This window comes from Chiloscyllium plagiosum, unplaced genomic scaffold, assembly GCF_037043375.1.
Source record: "Chiloscyllium plagiosum isolate Xiang-an unplaced genomic scaffold, Cpla_swu_hap1 HiC_scaffold_9, whole genome shotgun sequence".
Classification (NCBI taxonomy): domain Eukaryota; kingdom Metazoa; phylum Chordata; class Chondrichthyes; order Orectolobiformes; family Hemiscylliidae; genus Chiloscyllium; species Chiloscyllium plagiosum.
This window is the reverse complement of record NW_028270147.1, coordinates 92506398-92529324: the sequence shown is the minus strand read 5'-3', so window position 1 is coordinate 92529324 and position 22927 is coordinate 92506398. Positions and strand designations below refer to the sequence as shown.

Below are 22927 nucleotides of genomic sequence, written 5' to 3'. Positions count from 1 at the left end.
GAACCTACTCCAGGGCCAGTACATCCTTCTTGAGATATGACTCCCAAAACTGTACACAATACTCCAAATGTGGCCTAACCAATCCCTTCTAGAGCCTCAGAAGTGCATGACCTCACTTTCCCACATCGTATTCCATCTGCCACTTTCCTAACCTGTCCAAATCCTTCTGCAGCCTCCCTGCTACCTCAATGCTACCTGTCCCTCTACCTATCTTTGTACCATCTGCAAATATAGCCAGAACACCCTCAGTTCCTTCATCTGGATCTTTAGTGTATAAAGTGAAAAAAAGTTGTGGTCCCAATACTGAGCCTTGCTGAACACCACTTGTCATCAGCTACCATCCTGAGAAAGACCCTTTTATCCACACTGTCTGCTTTCTGCCAGACAGACAAGCTTCTGTCCATTGTTAGCACCTTGCCTCTGACACCATGGGCCCTTATCTTACTCTGTAGCCTCCTGTCCATCACCTGGTCAAAGGCCTTCTTGAAGTCCAGGTAGATAACATTCATTAGCTCTTCTTGGTCTAACCTGCTCATTACTACCTCAAAAGAATTCTAGAAGACTTATCAGGCATGACTTGCCCTACTTTACTGTACACTTCCAAGTATTCAGAAAACTCATCCTTCACAATGGATTCTAGGATCTTACCCATGACCGAGGTCAGGCTAATCGGTGTGTAATTTCCTGTCTTTTGCCTTACTCCCTTTTTAAAACAGGTGTCACATTAGCAATTTTCCAGTCCTTTGGGACCTTTCCTGATTCTAGCGATTCCTGAAAGATCACCACTGTCATCTCCACTATCTTCAGCTATCTCCCTTAGAACTCTGGGGTGTGGTCCATCTGGTCTAGGTGATATAATCCACCTTCAGGCCAGTTTTTCTAACACCTTCTCCTCTGTGGTGGTCACCATATTTAACTCTGCCCCCTCACTCTCTTGAAATTTTGGTATATTACTCGTCTTCCACCTTGAAGACTGATATGAAATAATTAATTATTCAGTTCCTCAGCCATTTCCTTGTTTCCCATACTATCTCTCCAGTGTAATTTTCTTATGACCCAATGTCCACTTTTGCCCTTTATATCTAAAGAAACTCTTAGTCTTCTTTATATTACTAGCTAGCTTACACTCATTTAACATTCTCCCTCTTTTTTTGTTGTTGGCTTTCAGTGACTTTGTTCCCCTCAGTCTGATTTTCCAAAAGAAAATCAATTCCAATTTATCTAATTTCTCAACAGAAATTCTGCAGTCCAGACAATATTCTCTTGAATATCCCTGTACACTCCAGTACAATCACTTTTCAAATAATGTGGTGTCCATAACTGCAATACTGCAGCAATGGCCTAACCAGTTATATTCTAACTTCAGTATTGTATCCTAATAAAAGCAATTCTAAAGTAAGTCATCTTGAATACCTTGATTACCTGTCCAGTCATTTTAATGCAATCAGAGAACCTTATTCCTCTATCATATCAGTATCCTACCATTTATTAAACTTTTCCTTGGCTCATAGGTTTCTTCACATTTGAGTTCTGTTCACCTGACTTGTCCATTTATATCTTCGTAGTCTTCAACCTACATTACCAACAAAATAGTCAGTTTTTGTATTGGTTATAAACTTTATTATATTCCTTACATTCAAGTCCAAATCATTTACGTATAGCATTAAAAACCGCGGACCTAAAATTAAACCTTATAGGATCTGAGTGAATCCATCCTTCCAGTGATAAAATCATACTTTGCTGTATACCTGCCTCTTTGCTCAGAAAACTCAAATCAGGTTAGACAAGACATTACTTTAATGAAGAAGGCTGAACAAATTTGAAACTTTAATCTGGTTTCTCTCTTCACAGAGGTTGCTAGACCTGTTAAGCTTCTCCAGCATCTAGCTACCCTTAATAAATCTGTGCTGACTTTAACTTAATTGAATGATTAATCAATTGCAAATGATCATATCAATAACAGATCAGAGGTCATAACTTAGAACATAACAAGTAGGGCTGCCCAAATCACTCAAGAAGATCACAATTGATCTGATCACAGCCGCAACTCCACTTACTTGTCTGCCTTTCTATTCCATTCAGCTATCTCATGACTTTGAAAACTTACATTAAATTTCCTCTTACTCTTCAGCTCTAAGAAACCAGACAACTTCCCCAGTCTCTCTTCATACCTGAATTTTCTCAGCCCTGGAAACATTTTTGTAGACCTCTTCTGTACTCCCCAACATGTTCACATCCTGAATGTGGCCACCATTATTCCAACTGAGGTTCAATTAATGTCTTAAGTTCAGCATAACCTTGCTGTTGAACTCTTATTCTAGAATATTGTATATTTAACTGCTCTCACTTCCTGTCTTGCCACTTTTAATACATTTATGCATATCCCTTTATTCTAAATTGTTTCTCCATGTTCTTTTTATCAAAAATGTCCCTCACACTTCCCTATATTGAACTTTATCAGGCATCTGCCGAAAACATGATCTACTGAAATTTTACTGCTTCCAAATGTTATATCAACTGCACACTTTGTTAATGATCAGGGGAAAATTTCATAATCCTCATGTAATAAGTATTTATTAACCATTGATCCCTAGCTCATTTTTTCAGAGTTCTGAATTCATTTGCCCTATCTTTCCCTTTTGAGGAAATATTTCTTGACTGCACTGAAACCATCTCTTCTTTGAAGGTAGACCATTATCAACTATTTTTTCCCACCAATTTTTGGCTAGTCTATCCAGCCAAGTTCCATTCTTGCCCCTTTGAGCTTAACTTTACCCCCAGTTAATTATTCTTAAATGGAAAAGAAAATTAACAATTATGTGCCACATGCTGCAACTTATCACCTGACCTTTCCTTAATCATATTTTAGTTACATAATTGTTCAAGTTTTGAAATATCATTTAATGGCTATTTGTACTTATGGTCAATAATTTAAATAAGCTACAAACCTGAACTTTTATACACTTGTCACTATCCTCTAAATTCTCTCCCAATACCAAATCTATTTGGCCCATCATCATTCTGACGAACTAGATCTATCGGTGCCTTTTTTTTTCCCACTGGACTGGAAACATGCTATAGAACATTCTCTCAAACAGAGTCTGGTACACCTACTCTCTCTATACTTTACACTATCATTGTGCCAGTCTACACATTATATGTTCCCATTATAATTATTCAATGTTTGCTCGTCTCTAGTTCCTTTGCAGACTCTTTCCCTCTGCCTCTTTCTACCAATTGATGACCTACAGACTTCACTAAACAATCTAAATCGTTGTTCCTTTGCTGTAGCCAAATCAGTTCTGTCCTTGAACCCAACGGGATGTTTTATTTCTCTTGGACAGAGGTTCTCTCCTTAACAGATGTTTTTCTCTTTTTCCTTACTTTCTTGAATGCCTGGTATTGAAGAATAGTTGATACTAAGTGTTATTGTTCCTTCAGTCAACTACAATAATCATATTTCTGGTTGGCAGTGTGCATGTCACTCATTTTTATCCTACTACACTCAACACCTTCATGTACACTTAGTGTAACCAGATTTTCCTTTTTTTTTGATTTCACACTTAACTTCCTATTCTTTGCTGCTACCTGTCTTTACTAGCAATTAGATGAATACTGATTTATTATTGTTCCTCGTTCTAACACACCTAAATTTAGTTTAAACAGCACTAGTATAACACCACTTAAGTATCTACCTGCCTGGTTCTCTTTTCCTTATCATATGACCACATCCTTCATCACAATCCTTTGACTAGTAGATAAACCATAGAAATGCCAACCCCGACTTGAGGTCCGAAACACGGTGGCTCAGTAGTTAGCAATGCTATAGTACCAGCACCAGGGACCAAAGTTCAATTCCATCCTTGGGAGACTGTGGAATTTGTACATTCTAACTGTATCTGGTTTCCACCCACAGTTCAAAGATGTGCAGATTAGGTGGATCAGCTAAATTGCCCACTGTTGCAGGGATGTACAGGCTAGGTGGATTAGCCACAGGAAATGCAGTGTTGCAGGAACAGAGATTCTATGAAACCTGGAGCACAAGTTTCTACAGCTAATGACACTTCATATGTCATGCTTGTTCAAGTCACAAAGTCTCCACAAGATGAGCTTTCCTGCCATAACTGAAAATCACTTGAATTATTAATGATAAACAAGAGATTATAGAGTAGAAAGTAGAATTGGGTCCTCCTGTGCCTACAATTTACATACTTAAGAGTAACACTAGATTAGATTACAGTGTGGAAACAGGCTCTTCGGCCCAACAAGTCCAAACCGGTCCGCCGAAGCGAAACCCACCCATACCCCTACATTTACCCCTTACCTAACACTACGGGCAATTTAGTATGGCCAATTCACCTGACCCTGCACATCTTTGGACTGTGGGAGGAAACCGGAGCACCCGGAGGAAACCCACGCAGACACGGGGAGAACGTGCAAACTCCACACAGTCAGTCGCCTGAGGCGGGAATTGAACCCGGGTCTCTGGCGCTGTGAGGCAGCAGTGCTAACCACTGTGCCACCGTGCCACGAATGACATTTCTCCAAGGTGAATTTTTTTATATTCAAAGTAATAAAAAAAAAGTACTTCCTTCCCTTTCATTTCACTCCCTCAGATCACAGGCCAAGTCTGGAAAACTTGGTGGAACAAAGTAGCCAAGTAAATATATCCCTCCCTGATCACAAGGTGAAACTGCAGCTCAGATGAGCCAAAAGTTGAGACAATTATTAAAGGTGTCATTAATGTGGATCACACTGATGTCTATTATCTGCCACATACTGCAACTCATCACCAATTCTTCCTTTTCTATTGTATTTTAATTAACCCAATTATGTAAAGTTTTGAAATATTTAAATGGTTTGTAGTTATATTCTATACTTTAAGCAAAAATTTTAAACACTTCTTCCATCTCCCCATTGTTTGGAGAAGGAAACATCATAAAGTCCAACAGTCACCACCAGCTCACCTGATTAATCTCAGATCTTGTTGTCTTGCACTTTTTTGAGGGAAAAAAAAAATCAGATTAGCATCAAATTCCTAAGTACACTTGATGCTGGACTCCATGGTAGGTCAAATGAGGAAGAGTCAAGGGTAGATTAGTCAGCTACTAAACAGCAGTTTTTTAAAAATCATTGTTTGCACTGTAATCATATACAAGGAAGCCAAGTTCTTTACACACTTTGAGTCAGTAAAATCAATAATTTAGGTTCCAATACTTTATTGAAGGTTACTAACATCTTCAGATAAGACATTTCTCTAGTTTCAACAATAAAAATGAAGATAACCATCTGAATGAACACAGATGATCAAATTGTTCTATTAAGTATCCAGAAAGACTTTGTGTATTCAGCAGACTTTCCATTGGATTGTGTAAAGTAAGTTTGTTTTAAAAACAAGTTAGTAATTTTAGCTTTGATGCTCACAAAAATGTATAAAAACTGGGATAATATTCCATAAAGTTCATTCAACACAAATCTCAACTAAAAGTCCTGACATGACAAAAAGTTGAATAAAGTTTGTGCAATGCTATTTTTTTAAAAAATGGACTTAGTCCCTTCAGTTCACATCTATTAAAAGAGTCAGAAGCTGACAGTTGCAGATTGCATACTGTACAAGGACCTAAAAGATAATTAGTTTTAGCAGCTCAGTTTCTTTTTATTTGTCTATTCATGAAGAAGTTTATTTGGCATAAGCAAATCAGGTCTGCAGAAAAAGTTTAATATTTCTGATCACTCAAAGTCACATCCATTTTTCCTCCTGCATCCAGTCATCTTGAGATTCAGTCTAATGACTAGTTGTTTTCAGAGCAGAAAAATTGTCCAAGGATTCAAGGGAGATTATGTTGTGATCCAGTCAAATTTAATCAATACTGCTGCAGAGACGTGGTTGGTACTGTATTTGATGAAAAGCCAGCTCAGTTAGGAATGGTAGCACATGGTCTATGTGCTTGCAGTTGAACAGCTGTCAAAAAGAAAGAATAACTAGCACTATTGTATACATGAATAAATCTTTAGGTAAGCAGTGCACTGTTCAGATTTATGCAATTTGAAATCAGACACAGAACACAGTCTCTTCTATTTAATCATTCCCACATAATTGATTATCCAAATTTCTTTATTAATACAATTCCACATTGTAGTGGCAAATTGGAACTAAATGAAAGCAAATATGATTTACTACAAAATACACTCACTCTGCGAAACAAAACTACTCTATTTTAAGTCTGTCCTTGAATAGGTGAGGAAGGACTAACTCTGTTATATACTGCAGAAAAGTTATGATACCGGAGAGATAGAAGCATAATGGTGATGTTGCTGGACTAGCATTCCAAAAGCCTGGACTTCAATTTCCCACTATAGTAGTTTAGGGAAGTCAATAAATAGGAAATAAAGGTTACATGTCTCGACAACAATTAAGTTGAGATTGGGCAGTGAACCAGATCTTGATGACAAAAAAAAAAAAATCCTTCTTTCCTGGGCTGACCAGACTTACATATAACTCCAGACAGTGGTTGATTTTCAGTGAGCAGTCAACACACTGTTGAAGGCGATTCACCATTAGCTGCTCAGTAGCATAATAGGGATGGCCAATAAATATTGGCTGAGGGTGATATACACATCCTATGAATGATTAAAATAAGCTGAAGGAACCACTTTCTTACATTGCAAGTGTGTTTGCATATTTTTATTATGTTGCATAAGGAGGGAGTGGGGAACATATTAAGCTGAAACTTTATTGCTGGAACAGCACAGCAGGTCAGACAGCATCTAGGGAAAAGGAGATTCGACGTTTCGGGCACATGCCCTTCCTCAGGAATGAGCAGAGAGTGTTCAGCAGGAGAAGATAAAAGGTAGGGAGGAGGGACTTGGAGGAGGGGCGTTGGAAATGTGATAGGTGGAAAGAGGTCAAGGTGAGGGTGATAGGTCGGAGTAGGGTGGAGGCGGAGAGGTCAAGAAGAAGACTGCAGGTCAGGAAGGCGGTGCCGGGCTGGAGGGATTCGGCTGAGACAAGTTGGGGGGAGGGGGGGATGAAGAAACTGGTGAAGTCCAAGTTCATCCCCTGTGGTTGGAGGGTTCCCAGTCGGAAGATAAGACGCTCCTCCTCCGACCGTCGCGTTGTTGTGGTTTGGCGGTGGATGAGTCCAATGACCTGCATATCCTCGGTGGAGTGGGAGGGGGAGTTGAAATGCTGTGCTACAGGGTGATTGGGTTGGTTCGTCCGGGTGGCCCAGAGGTGCTCTCTGAATCGCTCCGCAAGTAGGCGGCCTGTCTCCCCAATATAGAGGAGGCCACACCGGCTGCAGCGGATGCAGTAGATAATGTGGGTGGAGGTGCAGGTGAATCTGTGGAGGATATGGAAGTTTCCTTTGGGGCCTTGGAGAGAAGTGAGGGGGGAGGTGTGGGCGCAAGTGTTGCACCTCCTGCGGTTGCAAGGGAAGGTGCCGGGAGTGGAGGTTGGGTTGGTGGGGGGTATGGATCTGACAAGGGAGTCGCGGAGGGAGTGGTCTCTACGGAAAGCTGATAAAGGAGGGGAGGGAAATATATCCTTGGTGGTGGGGTCCGTTTGGAGGTGGCGGAAGTGACGGCGGATGATGCGTTGTACATGGAGATTGGTGGGGTGGTAGGTGAGGACCAGTGGGGTTCTGTCCTGGTGGCGGTTGGAGGGGCGAGGCTCAAGGGCGGAGGAGCGGGAAGTGGAGGAGATGCGGTGGAGGGCATCGTCGATCACGTCGGGGGGGAAATTGCGGTCCTTGAAGAAGGAGGCCATCTGTGTTGTGCGTATTTTGAACTGGTCCTCCTGGGAGCAGATGCGGCGGAGACGAAGGAATTGGGAGAATGACTCAGCAGAAATTGCTGCAGGGATTTTCAAACCAGCACACCCTATTGTATATCTGACTAGGGACAGCACAGTCAGTAGAACCATAAAGTTACGGCACAGTAACAGGCCATTCAACCCATCTTGTCTGCCAAATAAATAAACTAGCTGCCTGTTTTAATTCTATATTCCAGGACCTGGTCTAGCACTTGCAGATTAGAGCATTTCAGGTGAAAATCTAGGTTCCTTTTACACATGTTGATGGTTTCTGCCCTTAACTACTACACCAGGCAAATTCCAGACTTCCACCACCCTCTAGGTTTTCCTCATGTCTCTTCAATTCCTTCTCACCAACTACCTTCAAGCTATGCTCCTTGTTAATGGACTTCTGTGCTAGGGGAAGTAAGTGTTCCCTTTCCACTTGATCATATTTTGTATACTTCAATTAAGCCCCTCATCTCAGCCACCTCTCGTCTAAAGAAACTTAGCATATCGAATCTGTCATCACTGATGCAGTTTCCAAGCGCTGGTAATATGCTTGTAAATTTCCTAGTACTACCTCTAGACCAATCATGTCTTTTCAGTAATGTGGTGATCAAAATTGCAGACAAAACTCCAGCTGAGGTCGAACTAGTGTACTATCCTTGCCTTGTATTCAATACTTCACACAATGAAGGAAAGCATCTATTGGTCTTCTTTACCACCTTCTGTCATCTGCAGGGACCTGTGGACACATACTCCAAGGTCTCTCATCTCCTCCAACCCTCTCAATATTATGCTATTTATTATGTATTCCGTGACTTTGTTTGCCTTCCCTAAAACCTCAACCTCACTTGGAGATTGAATTTCATTTGCCACTTTTTTTGTCCATTTTAGTCATACTGCATGGAACCACTCTTCAGTCCAACCAATCCATGACAGCCCTGATCCCAAACCAAACTAGTCCCACCAGTCTGCACTTTGCTCATATCCCTCCATACATTTCTCAAAGTTATCAAAAATGTCTTTTAAACATTAATTGTATCTACATCCACTATTCTTCTGGCAATTCATTCCACTTAAGAGATTTAGATTAGATTACTTACAATGTGGAAACAGGCCCTTCGGCCCAACAAGTCCACACCGACCCTCCGAACAGCAACCCACCCAGACCCATTCCTCGACATTTACCTTCACCTAACACTACAGGCAATTTAGCATGGCCAATTCACCAAACTGTACATCATTGGACTATGGGAGGAAACCGGAGCACCCAGAGGAAACCCACACAGACACAGGGAGAATGTACAAACTCCACACAGACAATTATCTGAGGTGGGAATTGAACCCGGGTCTCTGGCACTGTGAGGCAGCAGTGCTAACAGCGCCACCGTGCCACCTGAAAAAGTTGCCCCTCAGCTCCCTTTTAAATCTCTCCTCTTGCCTTCAAAATATGCTCCCTAATTTTGAAGTCTCCCATCTTATGGAAAATACAACTGCTATTCACCTTACTTATACTTCAAATTTTATAAGTTCTAAGGTCACCCCTCAACCTCCTATGCTCCAATCAAAAAAAATCCAGCTTATCCTTGTAACTCAAATCCTCCATTCCTGGCTACACCCTGGTAAATCTCTTCTGAACTCTCTCCTGCTTAATATCTTTCCTTCAATGGAGACCAGAACTGGACACACTACTCCAGGAGAGGCCTCAGCAACATCCTGTAGCAATGTCAACATAATGTCCTAACTCCTACACACAAAGCTCTAGGCAATGAAGGCAAGCATGCTAAATGCCTTAAAGACCTTGTGTGATACAAACTTCAAAAGAACTTTGTACCTGAACCCCCAGGTCTCTGTTCTACAACACTACTACTCAAACTAACTAGTGATAGTGCCAGCCATTCTGTTCACAACCAATTACATGGCCCATCAGTATTGTCTGCAAATTCAGGTGTAGGTCATTTGCTTTTGTCATAAAGAGCCAACATTGAGCAGCGTGAAACACCACTGGAAACCACATTCCATTTGCAAAACCATCTATTGCCCATCCCCATTTACTGTCATTGAGGCAATCTTTGATCAGACCTGCCACATTCCCTTGCATCCCCAAGTTTTAATTTTTCTGACCAGTCTGCCCCATGGGACCTTGTCAAATGCCTTACTGAAACCCATGTAGACAACATCCATTATACTACTCATCAATTCTTTGTTTTTTCCTCAAAACTTTTTTAAAAAGTTAGATAGTAAGGTATAACCTTCCCTTAATGTAACAGTGCTGACAATCCCAAATTAATCCATGCCTTTCTAAAAAAAAAGTGTAAGTCTCTCTCAATGAGCATTGACCATATTCTCCCTAGCTTCCTTTAACAGTCTAGGTATTTCTGGTTTAATAAGTGTTTCATCAACACAAATTGGCTATAATGAGAGACGAATAGTGGACACTTTTTGGCTAGTGCAAACTTTCTACTACATAGGTATAGTGATCTTCTATAGTATGATTTTTCTATAGTGATTTTCTGTAGCACGAGGTTGCACAGCAAGGCAACATCATATCATACCAGAAATACTTGTACATTTTATCATTTAAAATGAAACAAACACCTGCGGATACTGGAGATCTGAAATAAAAACAGAATTTGGTGGAGAAACTCAGCAGATCTGAGGGAAGAAAGCAACTCTGCTTCCTTCCCACAGATGTGCCAGATCTGCTGAGTTTCTCCAGCAATTTCTTTTTTGTAGAGACTTTTAATCCAGCCCTGGTGATTTACTTTTAAATTGGTCAATCACTCCAGCCTTCCTTCTTATTTGCTTATCTAATGTCACATTCCTATTTAAACTAGAATGTTTTCATTTTTTTGTTTGATAAATAATTCATTAAGAACCTTGCACATTCGGGACAGCACAGTAGCTCAATGGTTAGCACTATTGTCTCACAGTACCAGGGACTAGGGTTCGATTCCAGTCTCGGGAGACTGTGTGGAGTTTGCACATTCTCTGTCTATGTGGGTTTCCTCCGGATTCCTCTCGCACGTCAGTGAATTGGCTATGCTAAGTTGCCCATAGGGTTAGGTACATTATTCAGAGGGAAATGGCTCTGGGTGGGTTACTCTTTGGAGGGTTGATGTGGACTTGTTAGGCTGAAGGGCCTGTTTCCACACTGTAGGGAATCTAATCTAAAAATTACCTGCATCCACACATTATATGTACATTCAATAGGCTTGACAAATTTTCTTATTAATCACCTTCCTCATGTCATGAGGACAGAATTTTAGGTATTCCTTAATTTTACCAGCTTTTTTTCTTAAAAATCTCTTGTTTTCTTAACTTCCTTTCTTTGTAAAATGTAGAAAACTACCTCCATATGTCAAATCAGTACATACTGCTACGTGCCCATCTGTGGCTCAGCCCATATGTCTTGTGTAAATTGTTTTTATTTTTCTCCTGAAGATACTGTGGCAGACTTCAAAGTAGTATGAATAATTCTTTTTTTCCTGTCTCCCATTTCAGAAATGAACTAGTTAGAGCATAAAAATTCGTGACAGCGTAAAGAAAAGCAGTCAAAATGGATTTGTAATTAATTCCATACTAAGTTACGGGTTTCTGCAAACATAAGCATGGCAATTCTGTGCTGTTTTCTCACCACTGGTTCAGTATCAATAAACAGATTATTATGGACATTCCTAAAGCTCAGTAAACTATTGTATTAAAACCTATCAGTATCCAACATCAACATATTGGGCTGGGTGAAGTTTGGTATTGGTTTAGGTCAGAGAAACAAACTGAAAGGGAGGAGTTGGTAAGCAGCTGAGATTAGGTGCCTAATTCAGAAACTGATAGTGTTCTGCGGACCTGGGTTCAAATCCTGCCATGGCAGATGGTGAAATTTAATTTTAGATTCTTTATTGAGTTTAAGGTGTCTAATGACCATGAAACTGTAGTCATTTATCCGAAAAATTCATCAGGCTCACCAATGTCCTTTAAAGAAGAAATCTGTCATCCTTCCTTGGTTTGTCCCATGTGTGACTCCAGGCCCACAAAATGTGACTGAATCTTAACTGCCCTCTGGGCAACAAATGCTAGCCTAGCAAAAGATGCCCACATCCCATGACGGAGTTAAAAAAAGTTTTCTTAGCAACTAAGGTTAAGAATGGAATTTGCAAGAGATTAAGGGGTTACAGTACATTCAAATGACGAAGAGTGATTATCTGCTCCATTTGATAAAATTATAGCTGATCAGATCAAGGCATCTACTTTCCTGTCTACCCTCTATACAGTCTTTAATCAAGCTTCTATCCAATTCAACCTTAAAAATATTCACCGGCACGGCTCCATTGTTCTGAAGACAAGTTTCACCAATGCCCATCAAAAGAAATCTGCATCTCCATCTCAAATGGGAGACTCCTAGTTTTTTTTAAAATGGTATCCCTCTCAACCTGGCGACCCAGAGCCTAAGGTTGTGCAGTGTGACATCAATCCAGTTATTCCAGTGACCAGGGAGTAGTTTCTGCAACACAGACTGAAATTGAATGTTGGGACCACATGGAATTCTTTGGTAAACGTATTTTTTTTAAAAAATGGATTAATCTGGAGGAACATAGACATCAACCCCTCTGGACCCACCATTGTGGCCCCACTAGGCCCATACTGGCTCTTCAGACCTAACCTCCCACCCTGACTCCTCTTTCCCCTTGTAGTCCTAAACTCTCCTGAATCTGAATGGGGCCAGACCCCCTCCTCCACCTCCCCAAGCAAGACCCTCCTACTATAAATAGGAATTTACCTGCCTAGTGCTCTTTAAGCCTTTACCCATTTGGCATCTTTCCCTCACTTGCTTATTTTTTCACAGAAGCTGTCAGAATGGTTGGCTATGTTATGCTATGGACATTTAAATCACAGAACATAGCATACTGATGTTGCAGCAAAAAGGGGGAGTTGTTTGGAATCCTTTTTGTTGCTGAATTTGTGGATTTCTGGTCAGGTTTGTACAAGTGATCTTTTTTGATTAGGTTCATTATTGTCACATGTACCAAGATACAGCAGAAAGTATTATTTTTAATGCCATCCAGACAAATCATACATTACATAAGTACATTAGGGTAATAGAACAGAATGCAGAATAGAGTGTTACAGAGAAAGTCCAGAGAAAGATAACTGTCCAGGAATCTCCAGTGCAGAACACTTTGCAAGGCAAGTGCGTAATTTTTAACATTTGGACTACTGTTTGTTGTACAGTTTCTTCACACCATGTTTAGGGACTTATATGTATGCAGCTGAGATTTGTATAAGTTCAGCTATATATGTTCCCTAAATACAAAAACGTGTGGCACCGGAAAAGCACAGCAGATCAGGCAGCCCAAGGAGCAGCAGAGTCGATGTTTCGAGCATGAATGTAACGTCAACTCTCCTGCTCCTTGGGTGTTGCCTGACCTGCTGTGCTTTTTCTAGAGCCACACTTTTGATTCTGATCTCCAACATCTGCAGTCCTAACTTTCTCCTGTTCCCAGAATACAGGAACTAGTTACGCACATTTATAAATGCTGAATGTTTCTCTCCACCCCTCTCCAAATCTGACCTTCTTACAAAATTACCTTGTTTGTGTATATTTTTCTGTTTCCAGTTTCCATTTATATAAAAGTACTCCTAACACTCCTGTATCTGATCTGCTCACCTTAGAGCAATCTATGCAACTAAGCAATAGGACCCAACCGCCAGGTTACAAGAGTACATAACAGCTGATCTTGGGATTATTCGGTGCTGCTATCCTTGGGAAATGCTGTACTATTGGGGCTGCTCTTTACTGAGTTTAGATTTAAACTGGCAGATCACCATAAAAGGAGAATTAATAGAAGCAAGACATCACAAAACAGGATTATTCTTATTGAAATGGTTATATAAAAAGTTATTACTGGTCGGGGACAGGTTGGGAACCTAAGAAAAGAGGAAGAGAAGACCATACAGACTCTTGAGCCTGCTCTGTCATTCAATATCATCATGGTTTATTATTGGCATCAACTCCACTTTCCTACCCACTTCCCATAGTTCTAGATTATGAAAGGCCAAACATTTCTCAAATTTATCTCCCAAAATGTATTTAATTACACTAACAAAAGGAAGATGGAGAATGGTCTACACTGGAAATTCTCTGCAGAATTAGTGCTGTGGGAAATGGTGGCAAAGTGGTAATGTCAACGGACCAGAAATCCAGACCTCAGGCAAGTTTTCTGGGGAAAACAAAATGCAGTTGCTGGAAACCTGAACAAAAAGAGATTGCTGGAGAAACTCAGCAGGTCTGACAGTATCTATGGAGAGAAAGCAGTTAACATTTTAGACAGTGTATTCTGCAGAAGGGTCACTGACCTTAAAAATTAACTCCGCTTTTTCTCCACAGATGCTGCCAGACCTAAGTTTCTCCAGCAATCTTTTTTCAAGATTTATTAGGGATTTATTCATTATCTATCATGGGGAGATTTTCACTAATGAAATTTGAATTCAATAAAAATGTGGAAGTAAAAAGCTGGCCTTTTGGTAATCATGTAACCATGGTCAAATGTCAGAAAAATTGATCTGGTTAACAAATGCCCGTTAGAGAAGGAAATCTGTTGTTTTTACCTAGTCCGGTCTATGTGACTCGAGAACAATGACGTTGACTTTTAATTGCTGTCTGGGCATTTAGGATGGGGATTCAAGTGCTGACGTAGGCAGTGACAAAGACAGACAAAACAAATTCACCATCCAAATTCTAAAGAATTTCAGTTTCTTACCATTAATTTGCCATCACAGTGAGCAGATGCTATGGCTGTTGATACATTTACCAGTTGCGTCGCTGCAAGCCGCACCCCAAAATGCCTGTAGAAATGTGAATGGAGGCTGCTCATGAATAGCTCCACCTCCTCGATGGTGATTTCATCCTCATTGGTATGAATGCTGTCCCACAGTGCTTTAGCATCCTCTGGGTGAATACTAAGCGAAATGGTCAGTTGCACGGGGGGCACAGACCACTCCAATTCCATCATCCGATGGACAGAGTCTGAGAAACAATTGGCCCACATGGCAGCCATCCACGTCAGGTTCTCTGAGCTAATGGGAAAGGCACTAATGTAACAGTCAAATGTCTTCTGCAACCATTCCCCAACCATAGTTGTAACTATCTCAGGGCCATTAGCAAAAAGCAAGGGTAGACAGATGAACTCCACTGGGAGAGATTCCAGGAAGCCGAAGTCTCCGTCAACACAGCACATCCACCCAGACCAGACAACTTTCTTATCAACTCCCTGATGGGCTGCAGTCTTTGCCATTATCTACAAAGAAGCAGAAAGTCACCTTTACTTAAAGTTTCACAATACTAATTTATTTCCTCTAACTGAAAGTGCTAGCATAATGCTGTACAAGACTCCACCAATAGTCTAATAGTTCTAATAGTCACGTAATTGGCAGCTCTTCGGACGCAAGATTACACAATACTTTTCAACATTCCATAATTTCAGATACTCATCATAATTAAATCGAACATCAATGTGAATGTCAACCTGAATCAGAACTTAAACCCCAAATAAATAAATTATCTTCTACAGCGTGGGGATGCAGATGACAATGCCATAACAATTAAGCAGAGATCAGCTCATGCATCAAAGTCCAGGATTAACCTGTACATTATAGTTGACAACTCAAATGGCCTATTCCTGCTCCCAATGTGGCGAAAATAAAAAACTGCGGGTATTGTCAGAATTCATTTAGTGTGTCAATTACTGCAAGTGACCAATCACAAGCAATGACCTACATAACTCAGGTCAACATCTCTCTTTCACATACTGATGTGCTAACATTCAACGCTGCCATTTTCAAGGTTACCAAAATTGTCAGGATACTTTCATCTCCCCAAATACAAATAGAAAAAACAAAACTGTGAATACTGAAAATTCTAAAAAAAAATTGCTGAGAAACTCAGCAGATTTGGCATCCATGGGAAGAAGGCAGAGTCAATATTTCAGGTCCAGTGACCCTTCTTCAGAACTGACTGTAGCTAGGAAAAGGTGGTAAATAAGCCAGTGATTCTCAGTGCAAGATGGAAAAACAGCATCTCATTTCATGCAGCCATCCGGACTCAATATCAAGTTTAATTATTTTAGGGCCTCAGCACCCTCTTCCATGTCCATGTCCATGTCCTTTACCCACTCCCACACCCCAAAGTGTATGTCACCACATGGACTATTTTCATCACAGGCAACATATTTTCACTCACTAACTGTCCCCATTGGCAGACTTATCAGGATGTCGCTAGGACTAGTGGATTTGAATTGTAAGGAGAGCTGGAACTTTTTTCACTGGGCTTTAGAGTAAAACATGCTTAAATCATGCAATTATTTGCAAAATCTTCACTATGGTATCATACATCATTGCATTATAAACCTTTGGAAGCAACCAGCAAATAAAAAAGGACATTTTGTCATAGTTGCAAGGGGTGCAATTTTAGGTCACCAGAAGATACAGAAATATAGAAGATAGGAGCAGGAGGCAGCAGAACAGGCTCAAAGGGTCTCATGGCTATTTGTCATGATCGTGACTGATGGTCCGACTCAATAGCCTAATCCTGCTTTCTCCCATAACTTTTGATCCTATTCACCTGAAGTGCGATATCTAGCCGCCTCTCAAATACATTTGATGTTTTGACATCAACTACTTCCTGTGGTAATGAATTCCACAGGCTCACCACTCTTTGGGTGAAGTAGTATTCCCTCATATCCATCCTAAATAGTCTACCCTGAATCCTCAGATTGTGACTCCTGGTTCTAGACACACCCACCACTGGGAACATCCTCTCTGCACCAACCCTGTCAGAATTTTATAAGTCTGTGAGATCCCCTCTCATTCGTCTGAATTACAGTGAAAATAATCTCTCCCCAGTCCCGCCATCCCTCAAATCAGCCAGGTAAACCTTCGCTGCACTCCCGAGAACAGAAGCATCCCTCCTCAGAAAAGGAGACCAAAATTGCACATACTATTCGAGGTGTGGCCTCATCAAGACTCTGTATAACTGCAGCGATACATCCCTGCTTCTGTATTTGAAACTTCTTCTCGCAATGAAAGCAACATGATCTACCTTTAAAAATGTCAGGATAGAAAGTGAATTGATAGAAGTCATTAAGGAATGTTTGACAACTTAAAAATAGTGCATACTTTAAGCATAAGTATGAAAATCCTAAGTCAGTCAAACTTCAGGTGAAGTTTATCAAAAATGATATCTACCCAGTGCGAGTTTTATGTTTTACTGTATTCAGGAACACTTCAGTGAAAGTTCAAGCAAGCCCAAGCCACTTAACATTTCTTACTTTTTAAACTAGTTTACAATCTAACCTGTATGAAAACAGCCTCTGGATCATTCTCAGTAGCTCGAAGACCTGAAAGCATGGAGAACTTCGCCTCATTGCCAAGCTCAATTCCCCCTTCAATTGCCATTCCCCTTTTCTTCTCAGTAGCAATAAAGACTGACAATTCATTGGAATATTTCTTCAACATGCTGTAGGAGAATCTGTATAGAGGTGTTACATGATACAGGTGCCATTGTTTCTGCAGCAACACTGCAATCTGCTCTGCATTCCCCTGCAAAAGAGACAAAATAGCAGGAGTGATTTTGCCTCCAATGAACACAAGCAAATCAACACATTATAAATGTGTTGCTCCATCATTGGGGTAATTAACTCTTGAAATATTTGGCAGCATTTCAAGTGAAGATGCAAATATGACTTGCATTTTGAACATAGTAAAATCACAAGACACTCCATAGGAACATTACCAAACAAATGTTAACACCAAGTAACAAAAATATTTTGGAAATATGTAAAACAAACCTTGGTGAAAAAAAAAAAAGGTAGGTTATGAGCTGCACCTAAAAAGGATGAAATAAAAAGTAGTAAGGGGAAGAGGTTTGAGGGAGGACATCCCAGTGCCAATGCAGTTCTGCTAATGGTGAAGCAATTAATATCAAGCATGTTCAAGAGACAGAATTGGATCAATACAGTAGAGTTGGAGTTGTAGGACTGGAGAAAACAAAATTCACAGTTAAGGGGGTGAGGCCATGGAACAATTTATAAACCAGAAGCTACTGAACCAGGAGAGAGTGTGTAGGTCAACAAATAAGGCTAATTAGTGAATGGGACTGTGCAAATTACAGCATGGTGACCTCAAGTTTACAGAGGGTGGAAGGGAGAATCGATGGGAGGCTGGCCAGTAATGTGTTAATATAGTCAAGTCTACAGGTAACAAAGATATGAATGAAGCTTCCAGCAGGTGAATTGGGGCAGTCATAGTTGACAAATATGATAGAGGTATGGTCTTCATGATGGTGACAATGTGTGGCAGGAAGCTCGTGACAAATATAAATAGTGCGGTGAGGAAGGCATATGGCGTACTGGCTTTTATTGGTAGAGGAATTGAGTTCCGGAGTCCTGAGGTCATGATGCAGTTGTATAAGACTCTGGTACGGCCGCATCTGGAATATTGTGTGCAGTTTTGGTCGCCATACTATAGGAAGGATGTGGAGGCATTGGAACGGGTGCAGAGGAGGTTTACCAGGATGTTGCCTGGTATGGAAGGAAAATCGTATGAGGAAAGACTGAGGCACTTGGGGCTGTTTTCACTAGAGAAAAGAAGGTTTAGGGGTGACTTGATTGAGGTGTACAAGATGATTAGGGGGTTAGATAGGGTCGACAGTATGAACCTTTTCCCGCGTATTGAGTCGGGTATTACAAGGGGGCATAGCTTTAAATTAAGGGGGGGTAGATATAGGACTGATGTTAGGGGTAGGTTCTTCACTCAGCGAGTCGTTAGTTCATGGAATGCCCTGCCAGTAACAGTGGTGGACTCTCCCTCTTTATGGGCATTTAAGAGGGCATTGGATAGGTATATGGAGGATAGTGGGTTAGTGTAGTTTAGGTGGGCTTGGATCGGCGCAACATCGAGGGCCCAAGGGCCTGTACTGCGCTGTATTCTTCTATGTTCTATGTTCTATGACACTCCAGGCTGCAAGCAGTGTGGTTCAACCTCTCAATTGCCAGCAGAATGACATATGAATTTAAGAGAAAGCAAGGGAATACACAGGCACACATATATAGTTGAGAGCCTTTGGAATAGGCTAGAAGTTAGTGAGCAGTGAGTAATATTATTTAAGAAAAGCTTAAATTGGTGGCTGAAAAAAAAAAACAGATATAGATAGACATAGGATCAGGATGAGCCCATGTGACTAGGACTATAGTATGTTTAGAACATTATACCAACATGGGCTAATTGGACCAAATGACCTGCTTCCACATTCTAATTTCTTAACTCCAAAAGTCCAGTATTACTTTGGTTAACTCTCTCCAGACAATACATTCAAATCCACAACACCCGGCCTAGAAAACCGTTTGTTTAATAATGAAAATCAGAGTTATTAGTTTTACTGACTACTGGCAAGTCTGTTCTAGGAATCTTCCGTCTGGCTGAACTGTGGTGAAATGGTGTATGTCTTTTCACAGTCCTCAGAACCACTGGAGAGGCGTCTGCTTTGGCAAAACACACACCTAGGCGTGCCATTCCTGCCTTGGCAGGTGTCAAGTGCTCCATATTAAACCTGGAATTAAAATAAACAAATGAGTTTGTACAGTATTTTCGAGGCAGTGAAAATTCCAAGCCTCGAACTGCTTACTAGTTCTTATGTAATGTAATGACAAATAAAAACTGATCACCGAGATGTTTTAGAAGATGGAAAGTGCAGCTACAATTTTTTTTAATGTGATTCAAGCTTTTCACCTTTTTAAGGGAGATGGTTCCCATTTTTCTTTGTTGAATATTTGCTGCAGCATTTATGTATTTTCACTGTTCTGTTGATTAATTATCTTATTCTTCTACAAGGAGAATACATACATACAGATATAGGGATTATTTAAATGTGTCATCTCATAGGAAGAGATTAGATTTGGAACTCTGAAATAAGACTAAGAATTGCAAGATTTAGTCATCACTTTTAGATACAATATACCACTCATTTGTGTTCGTATCAAGAAGCACAATCCCACCTAAGTTGCTTCATTTGTTCATAGACGTTAGCCATTTAACCCAGTTGCCAACAGCACAGGAGACTAGCCATTAACAAAGAATTAGCTTATCCAACGAACCAACACTCCTGGGTTAGGTTGGGGATATCTATGCGCAATTTCTAAATCCGGTGGCTATCTAACAGTTCCTTCTGGAACTGGAATTTTAAAAAGAGGACAAGATCATGCACATTCAGACATTTAGACCCTTCAACCTAACTTACCCATGCGACCAGGTTTCCCAAACTAAACTTTTTCTAGTTGACTGCATTTGGCACATATCCCTCGAAACTTTTCCTATTCATGTGTGATATTCTTTCTTCCCCTCTTTTCCAAGCCACTCTGTCAATGTATTCAACTGATTCACATAAAATGAATACATCACAGGATGCCTGTTCAACTATGGCTCAGCAGTTTATAGATCATTAAGTCAGGGCATTGACAGCAGGTACAGCAGTTTCACCAGTGTTTATAACAGTATTACACTTATTCAAGTTGTATAGAAGTGTTAACTGGCCAGATCATCCATACTAAATTTAAACATATTAATTCTGTTCCATTCAGCATTATTTCTCTTCCTCATCTAGCATTCTTGTTTAGAAAGACCACTGAATGAGAGCTATGTGAAATAGAAAAGGTTAGTTTTGAATTGGTGCAGCAAGAGTTTTTTTTCTGGAGTTGGCAGCTGAGACAAAGTTGGAGGGTAAACACAAAGTAATGACTACCTCAATTGAAATAATTAGCAGACTGGGGAATAGGGCCCATAAAGAGCAATAGTGGAAATACTTGTTCAGTTTAAGTTGTATTTGTGATACTCAAAATTATCAGAGGATGTCACATCAATTCTGTGGAGGACTATAATAAATTTACAAGAAATTAATGATTAAAAAGTAGAATTATAGTTGACAAATTAATTCAATGGTTAAGTGTGAGGTACCATATTACATTTTGGGGGTGTAACTTAGATTTGGAGGACTCAAATGAGGTGGAGAGATTTGAAGAGTGTGGAGGAAGGAATGGGAATTGAGCGCATGAAGGGAGATTTAAGACTGTGAAGTGAGGATACATGAGAGATGAGTGACCAAATAGGGAGATGTGTGTCAGCTAATGGTTTAAATTGCAGAAGCAGCATCAACTTTTATATGGGTTATTTTCTTGTGGATGATTTATTGTTGTTCCACACAGCCAATTCTTTTCCTAACTACACTAAATCGGTACAGTCTTGCTATTTATTCTTCTGCTACTGGAATCAATTTCCCCTTCGGAGAGTTCTGCGACAAACCCTTCAAAAAACTTTTCAGTGGCATCTCTAATCTCTTGACAAAACATGTGTGATCAAAGAACAATAATCTTGGCTTCTATGTTTGACTAAAACACACAAGATCTTGAGGGGTTTTGACAGGGTTGACATGGAAAGGGTATTCCCTTGAGGGAGAATTTCAAACTGGAGGTCCTGGTTAAAAATAAGGGGTTAAAAACAATGACTGCAGATGCTGGAAACCAGATTCCGGATCAATGGTGCTGGAAGAGCACAGCAGTTCAGGCAGCATCCGAGGAGCTTCAGCCTAAAAATAAGGGGTTGTCTATTTAAAACAGAGGAGGAGAAACTCTGGAGGGTTCAGCATCTTTGGAGTATTCTTCCTCCAAAGGTGGTGCAAACAAAGACTTTGAATATTTTTAAGGAAATGGAAGATAGAATTTTGACAAGTAATGGATAAGTGTTAGTCTCAAGTGTCAGTCTTACCATTAACACATCACCATTAATGTTTAGAACAGATCACTGCTTCACAACAGTTACTGCTTGGGAAAGGCATTAATATTGTTTGTAACTTTACAGTTGTTCCTGTAGATTGCTCTTTATGACCTTGAGCTATAGAACTGAAAACATTATTGACATTTTATTATTAGTAAACATACCTTCTAACAATTAGTAACATTTTTAAAAGTTTAAACAGTAATTTTAAAATGATATTCACATCCCTGACATGAAGTAATCACCCATGATATTATTAAATGACAGAGCAAGCTAGAGGATCTGAGTGGGATACTCCTGTTTCTAATTTGTATAAACTTATGAAGTACTTTGCCTTAATATCCTATTTATTGCAAATTTCATCTAACCTTCCTCAGCTTTTCACACCACATTTTAGGATGTATGTCAAGATTGAACATAATTCTCCAATGGAGCTAACTATCACTTTACAATGGCTTGATGCTACACTATATATATATATAGTCAAGATTCCATTTTCCAGTCAAACAAACAATCTTCTCAACTTGACCAGTCACCTTTGAAGATGTGTACATTCCTCCCAGGCTCCTCTATTATTACCCCTCTTAGAATTGTACCATTTAGTTTACATTTTCTTGGTAGCAAGACAACGGAGAGGCAAAGCATTCACACTTCTAAGCCAGTTCACTACAATACAAAAGATTCATTTCAAAGTCCAACGATGTAATGATGTCCATAAATTCAGGTCACCACACGTGATAAAGAACATTCTAAAGCTGATCCCCCACTGACAACAGTGTCAATGTTTAGACTTATACAAACTTGCACCTAATTCATCATCAAACACCACCTGCTCCATAAGCATGTGATAACATCTCCAAGTTGATTAAAATATTCCATAGCTCTAGCCCTTTCCCCTTCATATTTCCAAACTCCACTACTCTTGACCCACTCCAGTTTGCCTATCAGACCAACAGATTCACATCAGATGCCATATTGCTTGCTTTTCAGTCCTCCCTAGAACATCTTGACACCAAAGAACAGCTATGTAAGAATCCTACTCATTGACTACAGTTCAGCCTTCAACATGATTATCATCCACAACAAGCTTTCTTGGACTCTTCATATGGACACACTGGTTATAAAGGCCCAACAATATCTCTTCTTCCTCAGGCAGCTGAGGAAATTTGGCATGACGGCAAATGCCCTTGCCAACCACTATCGGTGCACCATCGAGAGCATTCTGTCCGGATGTATCACTACCTGGTATGGTAAGCGTACCATTCAAGATCGGAGACGGTTACAGAGAGTGGTGAACTCGGCTCAGACAGA

General features: G+C 40.2%; 1 protein-coding gene across 3 annotated transcripts in view; it reads right to left on the bottom strand.

Annotated features, from left to right (window-relative positions):
- cenpl (centromere protein L) overlaps positions 1-22927 on the bottom strand; it is a 72544-nt gene that overhangs the window by 48802 nt on the left and 815 nt on the right. The window contains exons 2-5 of one of the 3 annotated variants that reach the window (XR_015758212.1): positions 19235-19400; positions 17147-17392; positions 14557-15093; positions 1483-1573 (exon numbers count right to left, since the gene is read on the bottom strand). Coding sequence is in view for 2 of the 3 variants with exons in the window: in XM_087990918.1 (XP_087847044.1) it covers positions 5861-5962; positions 14557-15093; positions 17147-17392; positions 19235-19393 (1044 nt within the window). In the remaining variant the exon portion in view is untranslated. Of the gene's footprint in view, positions 1-1427; positions 1574-5208; positions 5963-14556; positions 15094-17146; positions 17393-19234; positions 19401-22927 lie in introns of those variants that run through there. The other 2 variants (XM_087990919.1, XM_087990918.1) reach the window with 2 other exon arrangements.